The following is a 22,612-nucleotide window of genomic DNA, read 5'->3' on the forward strand; positions in this document are numbered from 1 at the left end:
CGGGAGCTGCTATACAGGGAACAAAAAGTCAACAAAACATTGATATCATTTGTCAGAGAGGAGACGGCTCACCATGCAATTACGTCATTTGTGGGGAAAACCAAGGTTCTATGGTGTCTGTGAAAAATAAAGATATATTAAAAAAAAACGGTAAAACTTGGAAACGAAAAAAAAAAAATCATCAACATTTCTACCCAACAGTATTTATATCATTCCCAGAGCCATGGGGACAATTTTTAGTGGGGATGCTGATGTTAATTGGAAAAGCAAAAAAAAAAAAAAAAAAAAAAGTTTTCACTACATGCAAACTGCATGGAGGTAAAATTAAGTCCCGAGAAATTTGAAACGCAAAAAAGGGGGTTGACTAAAAAATGACGGTATTTTTGGTTACATAATATTTCAATTTCTACACATCTTCCAGAATATACCTGGGGTTGCTGCCTATGGAGAATAATACACGCAGTATCCCCAAGGATATTATTGGGGTGCTTCGACATACCCCAGCACCCCCGCTTTACAGGGCCATGATCATACCCTTTTACTATAATACTCCCTTGGTATCGCTTCAGTCTCTGAGGACGTGCACCTTCCATTCCTATGCTGCTGCTTTTTTGGAGGGTGGGGCTTAGATAAGATGGCGCAAAATACGTCATTGGTGGGAAAACCCAGGTTTAATGATTAATTATATGAAAAAAATATTTCTATTTCTATCACGACATTACTCGTCTCGTCTCCGCCATTTTCTTTCGTTGTGACTGTGATTGTTGGTCTGAACATCGCATGATTAGAATCGTGAAGATCTCTCGATTTTTTCTCGAAAAAGCCACTTGAATTCTGAAATTTACATGTAAATCAGCAGCAATCAGAATACGGTCATCTCTGGTACGGTAAGTGTGTAATCTCGCGATCTTTAAGGTTTTTTTGTTTTAAATCTAAATGTACGTCATGGCCATGGGTGGATTAATGATGATGATGAACGTATATATATGCGCACTTTTCAACAAGGATTTAGAAAGCAAGCCATTAGATTATTTCGATATAATCAAAACGGGAATTAAAGGAAAATGTGAAAAGAACAAACAATATGAGTAAAACAATATATAGACCCCTATATCTATAGTTGATGATAAGGTTTATTTTCATTTGGTCAAAATATAATGGCAATGCCAATTCGTCAAATTACCAACTCGTCTGCGTTATCATTTGGTCTACCATATCAGTTCGTCCACTATCCACATGCTCTAATTGCCATTTCGTCCACTTACCATTTTTGTCTCACCTGCATAGCAGAGTGAGACTATAGGCGCCGCTTTTCCGACGGCGGCGGCGGCGGCGTCAACACCAAATCTTAACCTGAGGTTAAGTTTTTGAAATGACAGCATAACTTAGAAAGTATATGGACCTAGTTCATGAAACTTGGCCATAAGGTTAATCAAGTATTACTGAACATCCTGCCTGAGTTTCATGTCACATGACCATGGTCAATGGTCATTTAGGGTCAATGAACTTAGACCATGTTGGGGGAATCAACATCAAAATCTTAACCTAAGGTTAAGTTTTTGAAATGTCATCATAACTTAGAAAATATATGGACCTAGTTCATGAAACTTATACATAAGGTTAATCAAGTATCACTGAACATCCTGCATGAGTTTCACGTCACATGACCAAGGTCAATGGTCATTTAGGGTCAATGAACTTTGGCCGAATTGGGGGTATCTGTAGATTTACCATCATAACTTTAAAAGTTTATGGATCTGATTCATGAAACTTGGACATAATAGTAATCAAGTATTACTGAACATCCTGTGCAAGTTTCAGGTCACATGATCAAGGTCAAAGGTCATTTAGGGTCAATGAACTTTGGTCAAATTGGGGTATTTGTTGAATTACCGCCATAACTTTGAAAGTGTGTTGGTCTAGTTCATAAAACTTGGACATAAGAGTAATGAAGTATCACTGAACATCCTTTGCGCATTTTAGGTCACATGACCAAGGTCAAAGGTCAATGAACTTTGGCCATAATGGGGGTATCTGTTGAATTACCATCATAACTTGGAAAGTTGATGGATCTTTCTCTTGAAACTTGGACATAAGAGTAATCAAGTATCACTGAACATCCTGTGCGAGTTTCAGGTCACATGATCAAGGTCAAAGGTCATGTAAGGTCAATGAACTTTGGCCACGTTGGGGGTATTTGTTGAATTACCATCATATCTCTATAAGTGTATGGGTCTAGTTCATAAAACGTGGAAATAAGAGTAACCAAGTATCACTGAACATCTTGTGCGAGTTATAGTAGTTTTCAAAATCAGCACTGCTGCTATATTGAATCGCGTGATGCAGGTGAGACGGCCAGAGGCATTCCACTTGTTTATAATAACCAATTGGTCAAATAGCCATTAAGTCCATAAGCATTTGGTCTAAATGGACTAATTAAGTGTTGATTGGGCGAAATAAATGAAAATAAAATTGAAACTAGACCAACTGGTTGTGAGACGAAATGGTCATACGAACTGGTGATTAGACAAAGCTGTAATGATTGGACCAAATGGTTAGACAAATGGGCGGAATGACATTAGACTGAATGAACGTAGACCATTTGGTGAGTGGACGACTTAGCAGTAGACGAATTGGCAATTAACCCATGATAATTATCTTGGATTTTGAAATAATTACTTGACTTCAGTGAATCATTTGATGAAATTTTCGTCATCGCTGACAAGTTGACATCCTTTTACAGTTAGTATAATAACACTGCTTACAATCACAAAATAATGACAGCGCCATGCACTCAGCTATAAATCAAAACCAATATGAACCTGACAATTTAGACTGTGCTGAGCAATGCACTTTCACGATTTTTTTTCCAGGAAGTGATTAGAATATTGAGAGACCTGTGCATATATCATCGTTGTTTTATCAATAATTATGATTATGTCATGAGGAATGATCTTTTGATCAATGGGTATATGTACTTTTATTTTGTCTCATACACTAAAGCATTCTTACTTAATTCAGTTCTGAATGAATATTCTGAAACATATAATTTCCCAAACAACTTTCCAGAACCAATATCACAATGAGCATTAATAATTGTACCATAATATTTGACATTTTATCTGTATAATTATGCAATTGTTTTCATTATTTGTAATTCTGTTATTCATTCATTGATATGTATTTTTGTTTTGTTAAGTGAATTTAAACTTCAGCTGTCAAGCTGTGATCATAATGTTTTGATACATCTTGGTCAGTATTCTGAACTTGATTCGGGTCTGCTAACATTATGTGTCAAGTGTCAAAATGTTGACTACAGTTATGTTTCTTAAGGCTGAAAATGTTTATATCTAAATAAATAGGGTAAAATTCACAAAGCAAAATGCTGAACATTTCATCAAAATCAGATAACAAAGTTATTGAATTTTAAAGTTTATCAATATTTTGTGAAAACAGTTATATGCACATCGTCATGAATATTCATGGGCTGATGATGTCACATCCCCACTTTCCTTTTTCTTATCTCATTACATGAAATCATAAATGTTTCATTTTTTCATAAATGTGTAAATAATGTGTCTCCATTATGATGAAATAGGTTGAGGCAATACATAACTAATGCACTTAATCAGTTGTCAATACAATTGTTTTAGTTCTTGGTAGAACAATTTTAAATAAACCTAATTTCATAATAATACAAAAGGACAAGTGGGAGTATTACATCATCAGCCCACCTAATAAATATTTATAAAGACATGCCTAGAACTGTTTCACCGGGATAATGCAAATCTTTAAAAATGTAATAACTTCGTTATTTGTTATCCGATTTCGATAAAATTTTCAGCATTTGGCTCTATGAATTTTTTTCTTTTTATTGAGATATATAAATATCTCCAGCCTGGACCATTCCTTTAATATACGTTTATTCTAATTGCTCTTTCCTAACGCTTCAATGCATGGTGAAGACAATTATCTTACCTATACTTCCTTGACAATTGAGGATGAATTGAGAGTCAAATGAGCTGAAATATATCTCTACTGTTTGGGAGTTATGTCACGATTGGCTATCCATAGTTAAACCACAACTTTGAATCTGCAGTTTAAATTAAACCCGACTTCAGATCAGAATAGGCGGATCTTTGAATCTTGGGCCTTGAAAGGAAGGCGACGGATTTGACCTTAAGTTACACATTGAGTTTGAATGATGATGATGCTGATTGTGATGATGATAATAATGATAATAATAATAATAATAATAGTTACGTTCCATCGTGCTTATTACACTTTATTTCTAAGCGCTTTACATTGTAATTATCATCTGTGGCCCGTGGCCCCCCTTGAAAGTTAGGACCTTTTATTATTATTATTTTTGTTTGCTTGTCAAATTTTCCGCGGACAAAATGACCTTCAGTTGTAGGTGAACACCTTTTTCTTTCTATATTTTTTTTCCCTTGTCAAATTTTCATCGGGAAAATGTGCCCCCCCCCCCTTTGGAAAATCCTGGATCTGCCCCTAATTGTCATTACCCCTGTCATCGGATCCTGGAATGAATAAAACCAAAAATACGAGTCGAGTGTATATAAGGTGAAATTTCATAGTTATGATTTGTTTTACATGCTTGATTTTATGACGTCTTATGCCAGCATCTTCCCCTATATGCAATGTAAACTCCACAAATTGTTTCACTACTATGCTCTTATGTAATTATATATATATATATATATATATATATATATATATATGTATATACAGTGCGTCCCACAAAAAACGAAACCGAGATTTAGCGATGATTTATCATAACTTAATCACAAATACAATAGACAAATGACCTACCGTTATAAAGCTTAGAATCTCCTCTTTCATCTGAAATTACTTAGATTATTCCTCATTCACGCATGAGTGAGCAAAATAATTTGAAGAAAGGATACCAAAAACTCATTTGGCGGGGGTACCTGAATTTCAAAAAGAAAATCACATACCTAAAAGTTCAATATCTGCTCTTTCATTTGATACCTTAATCACAGAAAATAGTCGTGAAGTAAACAAGTTCTGGATATTTGAAATAAGGCTTGAATTTCAACAATTTCATAAAATGAAGAGGTTTTACAGGCTAGCGTCCAGACTCACTCGACACTCCGTTTTGTTGACGATAAGCCATGCATTAAGTTAACCGTGCAATAGCTCAGAATCTGTGTGAAAACGGTGAAAACACGTTTATTTATTGAAAATTATGGAAATACAAGCATTGTTTCGAGGGGACAGAACTTGTTTACTTCACGACCATTTTCTGTGATTAAGGTATCAAATGAAAGAGCAGATATTGAACTTTTAGGTATATATATATATATATATATATATATATATATGCATTTTTTTTTATTTATATATATATATATATATATATATATATATATAAATATGCAAATATATACGTTATTTTCACGACTGTTTCAGAAAACAGATCTTGAATTCTCTTTTTTTTTGTCACATGGGCAATGACGAAGAGTGTGACTTTACCTTTCATTTTTTATAGCTACGCTCCTTATAAATCTCTGATTTTATTTCTACGCCATTTTTCTAAACCAATTGTGATTATTTTTATTCCTTATATGCCGAAGCGGACTATTTATATGAATTATATATATATATATATAAAGTCAAACATTACTATAGTAAATAAGTCAATGTGAAATGTCAAATTAGATATCTAAATTAATGAATAACTAATAAATACTTATATAACTTAATACATGATAAATAATTTCGTTAATTAAAATGATTATATAAAAGAATTTTCAAAAAGGCATGCATGTACATGTAGTAGGTCCATGGTTCATTTTAGAATATTCAGATTAGATTTAGTATAATGGAATTCCGGACCTATACGAGCCGGATGGTCACCAATTCTATTTTTGGGGTATTAAAAACATAGCTATATTCAATTTAGATTATGAAGTATGCTAACACATACGAGCTTGATGACTACATTATTCTATTCTTTTAAATATGTATGTAATGTATAATCTATATTGACTGTAATTATATATTCAGGAGCTACGACTAAGGTGGCTAACAAATTTATGTTTTTGTAACATCTGACCCTTTTTTCTCTTGCTAGTCAGAATTATTTGTCCTCCGATCCTGACAAAGATTTGTCAGCTATGTAAGCAATTGATTTACATAGTTACTTCTGTCATGTTTGTTATCAAGATCAAGCTTTTACAGTCGGAATTAATTATTGGGTTGAAATCACATCTGTCTCAATATTTATTTCTCTCCAACTTTAAATAGTTCATACAGTCATGTAGAACGTCTAAGAGGCTTATAATGAAATAGACTTGGATATTTTCTTGACAGTCTTTATCATATCTTTTCTATTTTCTGCAGGTGAAACGTCAGAATGGCGACTCGAATCAATGACTTGCTTTCACAAAATCTTCAATGTCCAATATGCCTCAATGTGTACAAGGAACCGAAATTACTTTCCTGCTCTCATACCTACTGCAAGGAATGTCTGTCTCGGCTTTTCACGTCTCAGCAACACCGCGTTAAGTTGTCCTGCCCAGTTTGCCGTAAGGACACCGCTGTTCCCAGGGGCGACGTCGGCAACCTTCAGGTCAATATTCCTATCCAGGGCATGGTGGATGATGTCCAGAATCAAAGTCAGCTCTGCACCGTCTGCAAAGACAAGGCCTTGGCTGCTACCTACTGCCAAGAGTGCGATGACTTCATGTGCGTCGATTGTTACAAGACCCATGCCAAGTGGGACAAGTTCGCCGGACATGACGTGGTTAAGGTCGAAGACATCATCTCGGGCAAGGTCGCGACGAAGCAGCGTCGCAAATGCAAGAAGCATCGGTCGGAGGTCGAGGAGTGCTTCTGTGTCGAGTGTAAGAAGTATGTCTGCTTCCGATGCGGGATGATGGAGCACACCAAGTCTGGCCACAACATTCTGGAGGGAATGGAACATGAAGATCAGCAGAGGGAGAAGATCCATGAGTTGCAGAGCAAGATGGGTGCCAAGAGAAGCAAGGTAGATGAATACATCAGCTTCATTGAGAAGCAACAAGCAAGGCTTCAGATCATACAGGAACAACTGGCCGATGAGATTAGCCAGACCTGTGAGGAATCTATTCAGCAACTGAAAGAGAGGAGGGATGTTCTCATCGAGGAATGCAAGAGTCGTTTGAATGGAATGACCAAAGAGCTTCAGGTCATGAAAGATGAGAGTAAGTTAGAGATGGGTCAGATTGAGGACGTGGGTAATTTGGTTGGGAATGGCGTCAAGGCACCGCTGGAAGGTGAGGCTCTGGTTGCCCATGACACACTCTGCCAGGAACTGGAAAAGATCCTTGCTAAGGGTGATCCCGATTACAGCAAGCCCAAGGGTACAACCAAGAAAGGCCACAAAGTGGCTTTTCAGCGCATACGCTGTCAACAAGTAGGCCAAAATGAGCTTGATCTGGGCAATATTGAAGAAGCTGAATGGAGCTTCTTAAAGTATATCGACTTTCCTGTCAAGGATGGCATCAATTGCTTGACATCTATGCCCGATGGTCGAATCGCCGCTGGATCCCGCTTTGGTGGTCTTTATCTAATATCTCCGAGTGGCTCACAATCCATTGTCCTTAGAGATGTCCCGGTTAGACAGGTTGTCTTTTTCCCCAGTGGAAATGTTGTTATCAGAGATATCCACAACACTATCAGCACTTACTCAAAGACTTTCGCAAAGCTCGAAGTAGCCTTTAAGAGTCTTAGCAGTGATGCTGGTGGGTTTGGTGGTCTGGAGATTGACACCAACAACAACACCATCCTCTGCAGTTACACGAAAGCGAAGAAGTTGTACGTGTTCAAGCAGACCGGCGGGAAACCAGTCAATATCATTCAGTACGTATTTGAACCCCACCAGATCTTCACTCTGCGTTCGGGTAGGGTCCTGGTAATGGTCGATGATTTCACGGTTGGTGTTCTTGACGCCACCAACAGCACCATCCAAAACCGAGTGACCAGAGATGGCCGCTATGCGAGCCCTGCCGTGTGCATGGATGGGTCTTTTCTCATTGCCTGGGTCGACCATTCCAATGGCTCTGTTTCCATTGAGCAGTACTCACGGGATCTCCACCAGATTGGGTGTTTGGTTCAGGCGAAGATTTCGATCCCCCAACATGCTTGGTACCATCTTCGGGAGTTCAGGTCAGGGGAACTTGGCCTTTGCTCTCCTGACCAGTTGTACATCTTCAAAAAGACCGTTTCGGTCTGAGATGATCTATCTGATTCCTGACCAATTGTGTCGTTTTGGTCAATCAATCCATCTTTTTTCGTAATATTGCACATATATGGTTATTAGAAAACATATCGTGGCCCCGTAGAAAACGTCATATATCTCGTTTGTTTTTTTCCATTTTGATTTCAGCGGTTAGACATTGGCTTTCAAATAATTATAAGGTTGGTCTTACCAAAATATTTGTCTCTTCATTATGTTCATCTCAATCACGTTTAGCCATGCAGGAATTAATTTTGGAGGGGGGCGCGCGCTAAACGCGCGAAGCGCTCTCCCTTGGGAGGAGATCTGAGTGCAGGGCAACAAAAGGGCGATGGTGTACCTATTCGATTTCGAATCCAGGTCGACGGAATGCACGACCATCCTCTACAGATTAAAATATCGACCGAGGGCGGTGACTCCCCCCCGCCCCCCCCCCACTGAAATTCATCATTTTGTACAGCGGCCAATTAAAGAGGGTTCGCCCCTTTCATGGAAGGAACAAAATTATCACGAATTCGGCGCCTCATCATTTTCCGCTACATTGGATTATGTTCTCGCGCCTTTAGGCAAGAAGTAAAACATTTGATTCATGAAAAAACGACACATCTTTTAAATAAATATAAAAGTTGAAGGATTTTTTTTATACATGTATATAATATCATATTCACAGTTTCATATTTAAAGACGGCAAGAAACGATATCTAGATGATATGTGGGATTTTTTTTCACTTAGCTGTCATACTTATCTATTTAAATATTATATCTTACATGAATTGCAATTATTCATCATGTTACAATTTTACCGTAATTACCGTATATATTACATGCATGTATATGCAATAATTTGGCAAAGAAACCATGAAAAGCAAAAGTGACAACTTAACTTGAGTATAATCTTATCTTCCTAATTCCTACCTAACATTATCTTGATACTTCACACGTATACATTATAAACCAGAGTGTTTCGTATTTAGCTAAATGATAATTGTCATGTTTGTGGGAAAACATTTATTTAGCCTTCATTCTTATCTATGAACTTATTGTTGTGTACTTATATATTGGAACGCTATATGTTTAACAATAAAAGTCTTATTTCTACATACATAGTAATATGTTGAAAAAGTGTAACAGATATATTCAATTCAACTTTCAATTTAGTATATAGGCTACTTTACATTGATTTACATCTGTTATTTACCGTTTCATGTAATAATTTCACCGTGATATAGATTTTGTATGATGTTTTGTTTATCATTGTCGACCCCTATAGATCGATTGAATATGTATAAAAAATTGCTGACATTCGACATTACCCATTTTAAAGCAAATTCCACGTATTGGACTTGAAAGAGGCAGCGGACACATATTCAATTTGGAGACGATATGCCCTTTATACATGGGCGGAAATCTGTCCCCAAAGGTAGGGGGGCCAGGGCCTGGAAAATTTGACTTGCAAAAAAAAAAGGTTTTCACACAAAATGTAAGGTCATTTAGTCCAAAATACATGTATTATTTCGATTGCGAAGTGATGTATTTTGCTACATCATAAAAGACTAAAAATAGTAGGGGGGGACATTTGATAGTATGCCCCCCTACTATTATGGGTTGGGGGACGCGTCCCCCCTGTTCCTCGGGATTTCCACCCATGCCTATACAGCTTTCATATGTTCTGTTTACTGGTATAGGGGACTAATTAAACATAATGATTGACGATATTCGGTCTTCTTCAATGTTCTTCATGTCATTCTCCTCCTCATTTGCCTTGTTATATTGTACTTCATATACATTGACTCTTTCAGCATGCGCTGCTGGGTCAATTTTTATTTGCATTATGTAAATAAATAATCACTATCCACCCCTATTTCGATTAAATATGTATGAAAGATTGCTGACATTCGATATTACCCATTTTGAAGTAAATTCCATGTATTGGCAAGAGTTGGAAGGGGCAGCGGACACTCCGTATGCTTCAAAATATCTAATTTCGGAGACGGTATGTCCTTTAATGTATTATGTTTACTGGTATAAGGGACTAATCAAACATCATAATTGACAATATTTGGTCTTCTTCTGAAGAAGACCAAATGTTATTTATGTCACTCTCCTCCTAATTTGCCTTGTTATATTGTACTTCATAAATGTTTGTACATTAACCCTTTCAACATATGCCGCTACTGGTCAATTCTTATTTGCATTATGCAAATAGATAATCATTATCCACCCCTATTACGATTATATATGTATGAAAGATTGCTGACATTCGATATTACCCATTTTGAAGCAAATTCCATGTATTGGCAAGACTTGGAAGAGGCAGCGGACACTCCGTATCGTATATATGTTTCAAAATATTTAATTTCGGAGACGGTATGTCCTTTAATATTGAAGATCCTTGTCGACCCCTACTTCGATTGAATATGTATCAAAAATTGCTGGCAATTGATATTCATATTACCCATTTTGAAGCAAATTCCATGTATTGGAAAGACTAATTGGAAGAGGCAGCGGACACTGTCCTTTAATAATGTGTATATATAAAATTTATGATTAATGGTCCATTCACTGAATATTCGGTTGAAATAATAATGAATGTTGTACAGAAAACAGTCACTATAATTGATGATTTTACTTCCAATTTAGATGCTTTATTGAATTGGGATGAATATGTCTGATTTCATTTCATTTACTTTCATTTCAGTATGAAAATATGACATAAGTTTTCATTTGAAACAAACCCCAGTACTAATAAATAAAGAGGCTTTAATATGAGTTATTAATAATAATTTGTGAACAAATTTTCGGCATTACTCCTATGTGCCGAAAATTTGTTCACAAATTATAATTATTTCCTATTAAAGCCTCTTTATTTACTATCTATTGTCCACGGCGGACGGCATTTGCATATTAATGGGTCAGAAAGAAGAGGATGAGCTATTCCAGTTCATCGTGACTTAGCCGTGAACCAGAATAGCATGTGGTTAACATGGTTAATGAGTCTCTGCCCGGCAAGCAGTAGATGATTTTCATTATAGGAGTAATTCCGAAAATTTGTTCACGAACCCCAGTACCATTTTTAGCTGACTTTGGTGGAAACTATAAGCCGATTCAAATCTAAACTGACTTGGTTTGATTGCATTCATCATGATAGTTAATTGAAAACTTATCATAATTGTAAACTATGTTAGATGAATAAATAAAAGAGACAATATTTTAGTGTTGTGATAATGTGTTGTATAGCACCACGTACATGTAATCGTAAAGTGTCAAACATACACTCTAATTCTAAAATCCCTGGTCAGATTGACCTTGTAACCGCGGGTCTGTAAATAGGCTTATATCAAAATGGCCCAGAATAAGGTCTGATGATCGAGACCTTTTTTGTGGCCAGATGACCCTACACTGTTAAAAGCCCCGTGATTTTACAGACAGAAAAAAGAAGATTTTGCAGAAAGCAATAACAGAATCATTCTGTTAATTCATAAAACAGGAATTTTTCTTCAATTTAACAGAACAGGTCTATTAAAAAGGGGAAAAGGTGTTTTATTCAAGGAAATTTGTAAGATTCCATACACCAAATACCAATTTCCTGTAAGATTACGCAATCTGGTAAAATTACATGTGTTCTCGAGACTCTGCTGCAGGAACTTCTTTTATTTTAAGGATAAATTTTCTAATAGTGTATATAGCTTTCTGTGTCACATCTGCCATTGATTAAAAGTTCTCGGTTAAATGTTTTGGACTCAGAATGGGGCTTGGCCACAAAAAAGGATCAGTTTCCGGGTCAATCTAGCTACCCAGGATTTTGTCATTGAATTAATGTTATGAGAAGATGGATTAAATATAATGTGGAAGATCTATAGAAAGGAATTGAAAGAAAGAAAGAAAGAAAGAAAGAAAGAAAGAAAGAAAGAAAGAAAGAAAGAAAGAAAGAAAGAAAGAAAGAAAGAAAGAAAGAAAGAAAGAAAGAAAGAAAGAAAGAAAGAAAGAAAGAAAGAAAGAAAGAAAGAAAGAAAGAAAGAAAGAAAGAAAGAAAGAAAGAAAGAAAGAAAGAAAGAAAGAAAGAAAGAAAGAAAGAAAGAAAGAAAGAAAGAAAGAAAGAAAGAAAGAAAGAAAGAAAGACTTTTTGACTTTTCAAATGAAAACTTTATTTACAAATTATAATCACAAAAGTCAGGTATATAATAAAAGAATAGTTTGACATAAACATTCAAATGAGATCAGCTTGATTACAAGCACAGAGTTATAAAACCAAATGTTAAATGAGCCATGCAATGCTGCCCTCGTTAATTGTAAAAAGTAATCTATTCATACACCATTTACGTAAAAAGGCATCAATATTAGAACATAATTTGTAATAAGTAAATTCATAGATTATTCTGTTTTTGAGACGATGTAACCAAATAATAAGTGGATCGGTGAAATTTGAGGTACGGTACATAAAATAAATGGTACTTTTTAAACTAATAATAAGAAAATTAGCAAGGCGGATAACCTTTCTGTCACGCCCTCTGGCATGCGGAATGAGTGCCCAGTATAGGTCAAAATTAAGTTTGAGAGAGGGGAGGAGATTGTTCAACAGTCTATGAAGAAGATTGAGAGAAGGTTGGATTCCTTTACATTCGATGAACAGATGTTGAATGGTTCCTAGTTCTCCGCACCATCCGCAAAAAGAAGAAATGTCTGTATTAAGATGATGGAGTATAGTGAGCGACGGTAAAATATTGTGAAGGAGTCTGTATTGAATATCAGCCTCTTTTTTCGGTGTTGGTAATTGATAGATAGATAGCCAGTTCACTTTTGTAGATGGATCGAGAAATCCAGTATCATGCCAATGTGAGCTTGATAAGATTGTCGTATTATCTAGTTCTTTCCTGTAGATTCTGTAGATAGCTTTAGAAGAAGCAATAAGTCCATTTTCGGAAGAAGCCAGAGTGAAGTTGATCGGAGTAACTGGAGCAGACAATAGATCAGAGTATTTGTGTTGACAGCCTGAGTCATTAAAATATGTAGGGAAAACTTTAGAGAGTGCAGTTCGAATGAGTAATGTTTCACGTTCGATGAGACGCGATGAGGGTTGTCGAAGTCCTCTTGGAAAGTTCTTTTGGAGACAGCTACACTCAATCCAAAGACCAGTTGAGTGGTTTATCAAATGGCGAACTAGTTTCACTCCGCATGCCATCAGGCGCGTCGGAAAAAAATTATCAACATCAATTGCATCAATAATATGAAAACTATTTAAGGGCATGTTAATTGCATGGCTGAAAGAGAGGGATTGTGTCACAATTCGAGCTCCAGATGTCAACCAAGCTCGCAGAACTTCACTATAGTAAACTGGAAGACTTGTGTAAAACTTAGGATCAATTCTTGTAAAGAACAATTGGTAATCAAATCCTAATTTACAATACTGTCTCAGAAAATGAGCCATAAAGTCGTTTACTGGATGAGAATTTAAGGAAAGAAACCGTTGAATAATCGAAAATCTGTAAATTAGAACACGAGCTTGGAGACAAGCTAGCCCCAGCCCTCCTTCGTCAGGTTTTTCATACAACACTTCTTTCTTTAACCAGTGCCGCTTATTTGACCAGATAAAATTCACAATTAAATTCTGAAGTTCGTTTAATACATTTTCAGGAGGAGAAAGAACTGCAAGAACATGAAATATTTTTGATGCAGCGAGCTGGTTTGCAATCAATACCTTGCCTTTAAATGAGAGTGAGTTCGATAAACGAGACCACGAAATGAAAGTCTTATTAAGTCTTTCTTTACATTTAATCCAGTTTTGTTTAGAATAATTAAACGTGTTCCCTAAATGAACTCCTAAAAAGGGGAGACCTTCACTATTCCAAGAAAAGTTGAGGGGTTTATCATTCCGCCCTTTCCAACGGCCGACCCAAAGGCCTTGTGATTTTTTTGTATTTAAACATGCAGCAGAGGCCAGACTAAACATATTGTAAGTTTGTTCAACTAATTCAAAGCCAGCATCGGCTGTGACAAATATCGATACATCGTCTGCATATGCAGATACTACACAAGGTTTGTTAATAGCAGGGATATTTAATGCATGATTTGACACGTTCTCTCTTAGTGAGTTCAGGAGAGGCTCAATGGCGAGAGTATATAGCAACCCTGATAGAGGGCATCCCTGTCGTATTCCTTTCTCAAAGGGGAAAGGAGCTGTCAGGGATCCACACACTTTAATGAGGCTTTCAGCCCCTTCATACAAAATTCGTATATAGGATATAAAATGACTTCCAAAGCCCATGCGTTTCATAACATTGAATAGATAAACGTGATCTACATTATCAAATGCCTTTTTCTGGTCCAAGTTCAATACAGCCAAAGAAATATTATCAGTGTTTGCATAGAACAAATATCTCTAATGAGATTAATGTTGTCATAAATAGAACGACCGGGGATACAATAACTTTGGTCTCTTCCAATAACATGATCAATGCATGATTTTAGCCTACTGGCAAGCAGCCTAGCAAAAATTTTATAGTCTGTGTTGAGGAGGGAGACGGGACGCCAATTTGAAATATCAGCGAGGTCTCCTTTTTTGGGGAGTAAAGTAATGACCGCCCTCCTAAAGGAGTATGGTAAAAATCCAGATTCAAGAGAGGAGGTAAGAACTTCGAGAAAATCATCTTTGAGCATGGGCCAAAAGACATGATAAAATTCAGAGGTAAGTCCATCGATACCAGGAGACTTATTTTTGCCTAGCTGCTTGACAGCATTATCAAGTTCTTCTACAGATATTGGATTCTCAAGGTCCTTTGATAAGGACGGATCAAGCGTTTTGATATTTACAAGTAAACTATTGATGGCGCTTTTGTCAGTTGGCTTTCGAGTGTAAAGAGATTCATAAAAATCCCGAACATGATTTTTTATCTCAGAAGGGTTCTCCGAAATACATCCCGAAGCGAGCCGAATGCGGGATATACTTTTTGATAAGGAATTCGTTTTTTCTAAGTTGAAGAAAAAATTGGAGCATGAGTCTGTTTCATTTGTGTATTTAAAGCGAGACCTCACAAGAGCTCCGCGTGCTTCATTTTTCAGTAACGAGTTTAATGCATTTCTATGCTCGTCGAGAGTATATTTATCTTGTGGGCTAGATTCTTTTGCGCTCTGGAGTTTATCAATCTCCTTGTTAATTTCTATGAGAGCTTGCCTTTTCCTTTGTACTATTGTTTTACTATACATTTGAGTAATTGATTTTATATGAACCTTTCCGAAATCCCACCAAGATGCAAGATTCGGGAAGTCATTTCTTTCTTTTTGCCAATCTGACCAAAAAAGACGAATAATATCAATGTAACTTTCGTCTTCCAAAAGGGTGTTATTGAAAATCCAATATGCACTTTTTCCTTTAGCCCGTATTGGGAATTTCAAAGTAAGAGAAACTGCAGAGTGGTCAGATAAGGAACAAGGTATAATTTCACACGTATGAATAGAAGAAACTAGACACGATGGTAAATAAAATCGATCTAATCTAGACTTTGAAAAGCCATGTGCACTGGCTGGATTGTGCCGTTGCCAGGTAAATTTCTTTTCATTTGGATTTAGAAAACGCCATGCATCGCAAAGAGAAGATTTATTCAGAACATTTTGCAAAGCCGTAACAAGTTTAGTGCAATTAAAATCACCCACAATCACAATATTATCTTCGCAACAGGTGGAGATATGACAATTAAGGGCATTAATAGCTTTAATTGCCATTTCATCAGATTGAGGAATGAGTGTGTTGTATACATGATAAATACAGTTATTATGGGAGAGCTTGTTATACAATATATAGCCATCAAAAACAATAAAAGTAGATAAAATATCGACTTGAGAATTATTGACCAAAGTTGTCACTCCTGACCCTCGAGTAATACCGGGTGAGCAAAAAGGTTTATGGGACCAGTTGCTCCAGCAAGGATTGCTATCTTTAAGGTGGTAAGTTTCCTGTAAAAATACAACGAGCGGGTTGCATGCAATTTGCTCAACATAAACTCGGAAGGAGGCGTTTTGAGTTTGGGAGGAGCATCCTCCGGTGTTGAGGGTCAGCATTGACAGTGCCATTATGGCTATAGCAACTTGAGCGTACGTAATGAATGGAGAGAAGGTAAAAAGGAATTAGCTCTCCAGAGTGCTGATCAATTTGTATATCCTCTGCTGCATGTTACGTTTTACTAGGGGGCTGTTTTTCAGGGGCTTTAATTGTTTAACTAGCCCTGGAATATTTGATGTATATTTCCGTGCAATCTGGGCAGGCTTTTTCCGCCCTTTCACGTTTGATAGAAATTTCACAATTTGGCCTTGGGAGAGGGGGCCTTGAGTCAATGGGAGTGCATCTTCCTTCGGGATATTTTCATCCGTTTGGGCATCTTCCCAAGTCATGGAGTCAGTGTCTGTAGATGAATCTCCAACTGTGGAGGATGGGGTAGGAGGGATATTGGGGGTTTGGGAGTCAAGGACTTGTGTTAGGGTTGGAGAGTCTACGGTTTCGGTTTGGGAGGAGGGAGCTTTCCTGGCCACTTTCCGAAGAGGAGAGGGGGCCTTCAGTGTAGTAAGAGTAGTGTTGTTTTCGTTTGATTCGGGTGTTAGTTGCTTACGTTTTGAAACAACTTCAGAGAAAGTTCGGACAGGTGATGGGGGAGTTTTCCACACAGGCGAAGGGCACGCAGAAATAGATTTGGGGGGATCGACTTGGAGGACACGACTATGGGCGTGGTAGTTGAATTGCTGGACGGTTGAGCAGGTGATGTCAGAGGTATGTGCAGTGGGGAGGATTGAGGCTTCCTAATTATGCGCGAGGGGGTGGCTGAGGTTGAAAGGGGCCCACGATCACGAGGTGGTAAACTAGGGAAATCAGAGGAGGTGGGTACAGGTGGGGGCATTGTAGTTGCCGCCAAGGGGGGAGGTGATGGTGGCATGGGGTCCGAAACCGTAGTGAGAGGCGGGGAGGATCCGCGCTGGCGCACTCTCGTGTCATTTGAAACTGGGGCAGCGTTTGTCTTTGACTGATTAGTATTTGTGCTTGTTTGAGGTTTCTTACAATTGCGGGAAATATGACCAAATTCACCACAGTTAAAACATCTAACTGACTCAGTTGAAATAAATACACGATAGTTCATACCTGAAAACACGAAATTAATGTTATCTGGAAGTGTTGTGTTAGGTTTCACTAACACTTGAACGTGCCTTCTAAAACTCATAATATGGTTTAGACGCTTGTCTTTAAATCCTAGAGGTATTGGTTTGCAGTCGGACACAACTTTGCAAAAAGGTGCTAGATTTTCAGTCAAGACAGAATTCGGTAGTTCTGGGTATACATTAGATAAAATGACTCGAGTAGTGGGCCGTACAAGGGGGGTTAGTTCAAGAAAGGCCCCCTCATACTCAAGGCCTTGTTGTACAGCATTGATAACAGCTTCTTTGGATTTTAGGTACACAGCTATGCGACCATTAGAGATGCGAGAGGCAGATATTACGTCATTAGCGGGTATCGTTGTAGTAAAGACATTCCGGACCTTTCGTTTGAGGACGCGCACGCTTATTTACGACGTTAGTTGATTTTGGAAGAGACTTTTTGGGCCCGTCATCATGGTCGTCCTGCAATGCAAATTGTGTGACATGAGATTTTTTTTTCGTTTCGCATCTGCGACGGAAACATTCAATATGCGTTTCGTGAGCAAAATTTTGGTTGCTACTATGGTAACAGCGATATATCTCATTGAGGACGACTTTCCAAAGCCACATTTGACTCCTCCTAGAGCTCGAGAGGCCGCCCGGGGGGCCCACTTCCATTGATTAGTGGATCCCAGGAGCGACCACGCGTAAAAGGGGACAGAGTGGGCAGGTACGTTACGTATAGGCCTATGTAACGTTATAAGGGTGTCAAAACGATGTTTAAAATGCTGACAAAAAAGGGATATCCAATACTTGTAGGGTTTCACAAGCCAAATTCTTGTTAAGAGATGCATTTTCATAATCTGGAAAAGAATTACTTCCCAGCTTGTTTAGGGTATTTTTCGAAACCCCATGGTCGTGCCTGGTATCCACTCATTAATGGAAGTGGTCCCCCCGGAATTTGAATCTAATCCCCATTTCTGGGGGAAGTAAAACATAATGCCCATTACATCGTGTGCGAGAGGCATATCGTTTGTGTAGAAGGAATAAACAAAAGAAACAAAAAGAAACGAGTTCAAATGTATTACATAATGGTGTGCACATATCAACTCACGCGAAATGTTCGGCTGGAGAGGTTGATCTGACCCATGAAATCAATTGCCAGTGATACACCAATAATCCACATTAAATGTAATATCGATTCGATGGACTGTAATGATCTATATCTAAGCCTTCATTCAGTAAGTTTTTCCTCACTCAATATGTACTCGATTTGTTTGAAAAACCACTTTCTTATCCATGTCATAATCTATTTTAGGTCTTCATTTCGAATATCTCAAACCATCAGTCGTAATATACATGCTATGTATGGTGCGAGTGTCGCAGAAAAGGATTTTGCACACGAAAAGCAGATCTGTAGGGCCTGTAACCCCCCTGTAACACAAAGTTTAGCATTGATTGTAGAGCAGTTTTCTACGTTTGATTCTATTGACTATAATGCACATTCAATCTTAAAAATCAAGTGTATGATTAAGCGTTAACTTTTGTGTTAGGAGACCCTAATATTAGCGTCCGTGAGGATTGCGAAAGGTCCCAATTGATATAAGATTGTATCGTTACATTTTCAATAGCTTGAAAGCTTACACCATTGTGACGGGTGACATTTTTAAAATGTCCTACATTGTTTAACAAAGGGCCAGCTGCACTTGTGGTACGCTGGCCCTGTACACTACGTTGGTTTGCTTGGCTGGCCATGTACGAACCAGTCTAGAAACCTTACAAAAAATAACAGAAAATGTGTTTAAAAACACTAAAATTGGTAAACCTGACGAAGGAGGATCGAGTCTATATTAATCTATAACCCAACACAATTTTAATGGTACAAAATCAAGGACCAAATGGTCATATAAATCAGTGAAAAACCAGAAAAACCGGAGCTCGAAAAAAACACAACTACCTCACGAAAGAAAGAAAGAAAGAAAGAAAGAAAGAAAGAAGGAAAGAAAGAAAGAAAGAAAGAAAGAAAGAAAGAAAGAAAGGAAGGAGGGAGGAAGGAAGGAAGGCCAGAAAGAAAGAAGGAAAGAAAGAAAGAAAGAAAAGAAGGAGTCTATTTTACGCGGGATTTTACGATTCATAGCATTTTTTCAGGAGTTTCTGCATTTATTGTAAAGTCAAAATAAATTTACAGTACATAGACCTAATCGTAGTATGACATTAAAGTACATTGCAATGTGACAAATTTTATAACAAAATCTAGACATAAATACAATTTAAGGATAAGACAAAGTAGTGAAAAACAAATGCAGTGGCAAACTATATAAGCAAAATAAATGCTTGAGTAAAAGCAGCTAAAAGCGAAAAGGGCTTCTGGAAACCAATTATATTGCGTAGGTGTGGAAGAAAATATTACGTCACAGATCATCAGAAAAGGAGAAGAACAAAAATGAAGTGTCCATGTGTGTGCAAGTGTGTGAACGTGCAGATGAGATATTAAGAAAAGTTGGATAAAAGATTTTTTTAATGAAGCTTTGCAAGAAAAGATAGATGCAGTGAATGTAATATCATTGGGCAAATCATTCCAAATGTCTGGGCCGTGATGTCTGATCGTTTTGTGTGTTAATAATGCTTTCAGGTTCGTCAGGTGAATGTTTGATGAGTGGCGTGTAGGATATGGATGAATGTTGCTATTAAATAAAAATATCTTGAAAGGGTGTAAGTATATAGATTTGGTTGCGGTACATGAAATTGAAAATGGCAGTTTGGAAAGTATGAATGTCATGATTTTTTTTTAAGTTTTAAGGTTCCGATCATAGGATCAGTATGTGCTAAAAATTGCGAGGGAACAAATGCGGAGTGCTTTCTTTTGGAGTCGCAGAAATTAGTCAATTTTCGTTTTGTTGCTGTTACCCCATACTATATTGCAATAATATGTGACAAAATAAAAGAATTGTACAGCATAAATAGTGATCTTTGGGAAAGACAACATTTCAGTTTAAATAGTATATGCCAATACCTCTGGCAACTAGTTTGCTAATTAACGTATGTGGCTATTCCAAGTTAAATTAGAGTTAATTAATACACCTAAGAATTTCGTTTCTTGTTTTTCAGCAAGATGTTATCAATGTTAATGGAGCCACGAAATATATGCTTAGAATCGATGTGTTTAAAGTACATGAATTTTTGTGTTAATGTTTGTTTAAGGAGAGTTTATTTGATTTAAACCACATGGACAATTTATTTAATTCATTATTGAGTACTGTTAAAAGTACAACTGTGTAAAAAATACATTGGTATTATCTGCGAAGAGAACATAAGTAAGGGTGAAGCATTGATTATATCATTCATATAAATTAGAAATAACAAAGGGCCAAGATAAAACCCTTTACATTACAAACTTCAGAAGATTTAGAGTTTAAATCAACATATTGATATCTGTTGTATAGATAATCTTAGAACCAAGCATGATAAAACAATCCCTCTGATTCCATATGTTTTTGATTTACACAATATGATGGTCGGTGGTATCGAATGCTTTCGATAGAACCATGAAAACCCCGACAGTGTGCTCTTTTTTTAAAGTGAATCTATTATTTTGTCGTATAATTGTAAAACTGCATAGTCAGTTGAGTGATTTGTTCTGAAACCGTATTGATTAGGAATTGATAATTTTTTGTGTCCATAAAAGAATGTACTCGTTTGTAATTTTTTTTTTTATATGCTTGGTAATATGAAAAAGGGCGGTAGTTCGCAATTTTGCAAGGGTCTTCTTTTTTGTATAAGGGAATTATTTTTGCAAATTTCAGTTGATCAGGGAAATTCCATTTGTGAGAGATAAATTGAAAATATGTGAAAGTGGAGAAGCCACAAAATAAATTATTTGTTTAGGTAAATGTACACTGATACCGTCATGACCACTAGATTTACTAGTTTAAATGATCGAACTATTTCAAAAATTTCATAAGTATTGGTGGGATTAAAAAATAAGGAATGTTCAGTATATGGTTATCTAAATATTTTGTGAAGCCGTTGGCAATAGTTACTATTTTAGATGAAACTTAACAGAATATAACTATAATGAACTGATTCAATGGAGTAGGCCTATTGGCTGAAATGCAAAAAAAAATCGTGACGTCTTTATATAAGGGGCTGAGTTTTGATAATGAGTCACTGAAAATTTGAGGGAAATAGAGGAAAACATCGTTATCAAATGCGTAAGTTTGCTAATGGATTTGGCTTGTTTTAATCAGCCAAATATTAAAAAGAAATTATCTTTAAAACTTCATCCATTAACTTTCTTTTAACGATTCGAGCCGGTCGTCATCTCGGATACAAGCAGTATTGATTAAAGCATATTGAAAAGGATAAATGCCGAGCTAGTTTGGCAATTCTAAAATCATGATTTAACATTAGGCCTTATGAGCAAAATGCGCGATTCAGGGATTTATTTTCATTGTTTTCAATAAGATTTACTTTTTTTATCGAACATTGGCTGGTCTAGCAAAACCTGACTTTGGATACAGGTGTATAGGATGCATGACTAAATCTAAAATAGTTTGGCACACGAAACTGAAGATAAAGAAGTACATTATTTCCATTTTTTTTTTTTTTTGTTTGACATAAAAATTAAGTCATAAAAAATGTGTTTGGACATTCCAGACTGATACAGAAAGCTTAATTGACTTTTTTTATATAAACGTTCCGAAAAGCTTCATAATTTTGCCCAAAATGATAAGCTATCCAGTTGGATTTCAATAAGTGGCGTACTCACCCCCCCCCAAAAAAAAAATAGATTAAAAACAAAAAAATGAGGAGGCAATCATAAAACATTAATTCTTACAGTAGCGAGCGATCCGGCGATCAATGCAGGCCTCAATCAAAACCTAATTTTGTGATAGATTTTGATTATTTCACCCAGTAGCTTTTTCCCTCATTATCTTTAATAATATAGGGTATTTATATTGCGCACATATCCACCTTGTTAGGTGCTCAAGGCGCTCCTATATTACCCGGCTAAGTTAGGCGTTCATAGCGCACACAGCTTTTTAAGGAATTACTTCCTACCGGTACCCATTTACCTCACCTGGGTTGAGTGCAGCACATTGTGGATCAGTTTCTTGCCGAAGGAAATTACGCCATGGCTGGGATTCGAACCCACGACCCTCTGTTTCAAAGTCCGAAGACTTATCCACTGGGCCACAACGCTCCACCAATATCAATTTTTATTTCCTATTGTGC

The 22,612-nt window shown here is 36.9% G+C and overlaps 1 protein-coding gene across 1 annotated transcript; it reads left to right on the forward strand.

Annotated features, from left to right (window-relative positions):
* Positions 1-732: 732 nt before the first annotated feature.
* On the forward strand, positions 733-9,974 carry LOC129258324 (E3 ubiquitin-protein ligase TRIM45-like). Its single transcript, XM_064098585.1, has 2 exons — positions 733-887; positions 6,388-9,974. Exon 2 carries the CDS (start codon positions 6,401-6,403, stop codon positions 8,258-8,260), a length of 1,860 nt encoding a protein of 619 aa, XP_063954655.1. The 5' UTR covers positions 733-887; positions 6,388-6,400; the 3' UTR covers positions 8,261-9,974.
* The last annotated feature ends 12,638 nt before the right edge of the window (positions 9,975-22,612 follow it).

This window comes from Lytechinus pictus, chromosome 4 (genome assembly GCF_037042905.1).
Source record: "Lytechinus pictus isolate F3 Inbred chromosome 4, Lp3.0, whole genome shotgun sequence".
NCBI lineage: Eukaryota > Metazoa > Echinodermata > Echinoidea > Temnopleuroida > Toxopneustidae > Lytechinus > Lytechinus pictus.